Here is a 2,722-nt window from a genome sequence, read left to right on the forward strand (position 1 = left end):
GTCTTTTTGTACACTCGGCCACTGTCCCTCTGTGAATCTATGACAAAGCATTTTCGCTTGTAAATCGCGCTAAAACCTGGCTAGTTACGAAAGCCTAATATACCTCCCTCCTTCCTTCATTCACTCATTCTCTCTGTCTATTTTCGGGATTTCGCTATGGCTGGAAAATTTGTGCTTTGATTTTTAAAAAATGAATGGCGAAAGTAGAAAGAGAATCAGTATCAGAAAGAAACTTTTTTCAAATCTCTCTAGATCTAGAGAATTTATCAGTATGAGGATTCTACCGCAGCAGCATAAGGCTGGGGTGCAAGAAACTGGTGCTCAAATAAAAGATAAGCAGAAGTTGTGCTCTGAGTTTGTAACATTAAGCAATCGAACGCACAAATGGAGGAAAAATATTAGGAGTAAAGACTTGGTGTGTCCTCTAGATGGGTGTTCCCGAATTTGCGTAGTCTACTGTCAATGGTTCGATGGCATTTTCAACCCTCGAAAAGATCAAAATTTCCATTTCTTCCCGAGACTTTTGTTTTTCCCTTGAGCCCAGCTATTATGTCTTTCCTTTGGTACTTTGTGTCTTGCACGCTTTTTAAAATCTGCGAATGCTGAAACCCAGACATGGTTTTGACAGTTGACATTCTAGCCTTTCCACACGCCCAGATCAGGATTCGTTTTTTATGGTCATAGGAAAACTAGTTAAATTTGACAGTCATACCAAAGTTTTTGAGCAACGACAAATCGGCCACGCCTGTCTTCATCTTCCAGTTGCCAGATAATCTACATCAACCGGAACCCGAAGGACCTAGCCGTATCCTGCTACCATCACCACCGGAAGTTGACGGATTTCTACCAGTACGAAGGATCTTGGGAGAATTTTCTTCCCCTTTTTATGGACGGAAAACGTGAGACATATTTGTTGGGTCTCTATTATCTAAAGGTGTTATTCATTTTATATTTGTTGGCTCTCTATTTTCTAAGGAACCCATTCACTGTCTATTTGTTGGATTTATTTAAGAATCTTATTCACTCTTTATTTGTTGGATTTATTTAAAGATATCATTCACTCTATACTTGTTGGATTTGTATAAGGATCCCATTCACCCTATATTTGTTTTGATTTATTTAAGCGTCTGATTCACTCTATATTTGTTTGATTTATAGGATCTTATTCACTCTATATTTTTGTTGAATTTATTTTAGGACCTCATTCACTCTATGATACATATGTTGGATTTATTTAAGAATCTCATTCACTCTTTTGTTTGATTCATTTTAAAATCTCATTCACTCTATATCTCTTGGATTTATTGAGGATTTCATTCACTATATATTTGTTGGGTTTATATAAGGATCTTAGTCAGTCTATATTTCTTGGATTTATTTAGGGATCTCACTCATTATATATTTGTTGGATTTATATAATATAAGAACCTCACGCACTCACTGTATACTTTTTGGATTTATATAACGATCTCATTCACTCTATATTATTATAATTTGTTTGATTTTTTAAAGGATCTCATTCATTCCACATTAAAGCTATTTGTTAGATTTATTCAATTTAAGAATCTCAAATATTTATTCTTTCCTTTCATTAGTGTTGCAACCATAAAATTTTTATATTTTCTTCCTGTGCCACAACCATGAAGTGGATTATGGTTCTTGGTTTGCTTACGTCACGGATTGGGAGCGTGTGGTGCGGGAAAACCCGGGCCTGCCTATCCACGTCATGGCATACGAGGATTTGAAGCAAGTACGTCACTCCAACATCTTTCTTTCACTTCCTTTTTTGTGGGGGGGGGAGGGTATGCTCAGGTTTTAATTTAACGCTATCTGTACGCCTTGTGGTCATTTTGTACCCCCGGTTTGTATTCTTCACATTTAAGAATACCTCTAGTACGAAGATCTCTTTGAAACTTTCAGTATTTCTAAAAAAATCATTTTGACAGACTGCTATGCAAAGCGTATGGATTGGATTAAAGAGCAAATATCCTCTTTGGAAAGTGGTGGCACAGAGTTCCCCACGTCGTAAGGATACGACAGTAAAACACGACATACGGATAGGGTTAAAATAAGACTTTAACGACACATGCAACACAATAAGGTCTATAAGTGCCGAAAATAAGGGGTGTTACAAGACACAAAAATGAAGGTGAGATAAGGCTGAAAGACGTTTGATAGGAAAAAAGGATCAAACCACACCAGAGCACCGCCAACCACCCACGTAAGCCAACGTTTCCGTTTGGGTTGTCTGGCAGGCTATCACATCGACAAAAACGTTCTTTCTGTTAGGAAAGAAAACGATCTAACAATAGATGGCAAGAGCAAATGAGAGGAAAAGATTATGACTTCTTCAGACGATCTATCTATTATTAGTATTATTATTATTATTGCTTTCTTACAGATTAACCTCTATACATGAACAATCGAAACTTACCAATACGGAATCATCAGAGACAGGGGAATTACGTTGAAGGTGCTCCACAGAATTGAAAGTTGGGTTTGTTTGTTTTGTGGGTTTTTTTGGGGGGGTTGCTTTTTCTTTTCTTTTTTCCTTTTTTTCCCCTTTTTTTTCTTTTTTTTTTGGGGGGGGGATATGTAGGATGTTTCACGCCCTATAATACCAACATAACCCTGTACCTTATGGAAATAGTAATCTTTTAACAATTTCTCCCCGCACCCCCCTCCCAACACGCCCTCGGGTTTCCCCATTCACACATGTCAC

General features: G+C 37.4%; 1 protein-coding gene across 1 annotated transcript in view; it reads left to right on the forward strand.

Annotated features, from left to right (window-relative positions):
• LOC101863995 (sulfotransferase 6B1) overlaps positions 1-2,722 on the forward strand; it is a gene marked incomplete at its 3' end in the record, with an annotated part of 15,564 nt that overhangs the window by 12,256 nt on the left and 586 nt on the right. Inside the window, 2 exon segments of the mRNA XM_005102385.3 lie at positions 763-899; positions 1,647-1,750. Coding sequence (XP_005102442.2) covers positions 763-899; positions 1,647-1,750 — 241 coding nt within the window.

This window comes from Aplysia californica, unplaced genomic scaffold (genome assembly GCF_000002075.1).
Source record: "Aplysia californica isolate F4 #8 unplaced genomic scaffold, AplCal3.0 scaffold00323, whole genome shotgun sequence".
NCBI classification, from domain to species: Eukaryota; Metazoa; Mollusca; class Gastropoda; order Aplysiida; family Aplysiidae; genus Aplysia; species Aplysia californica.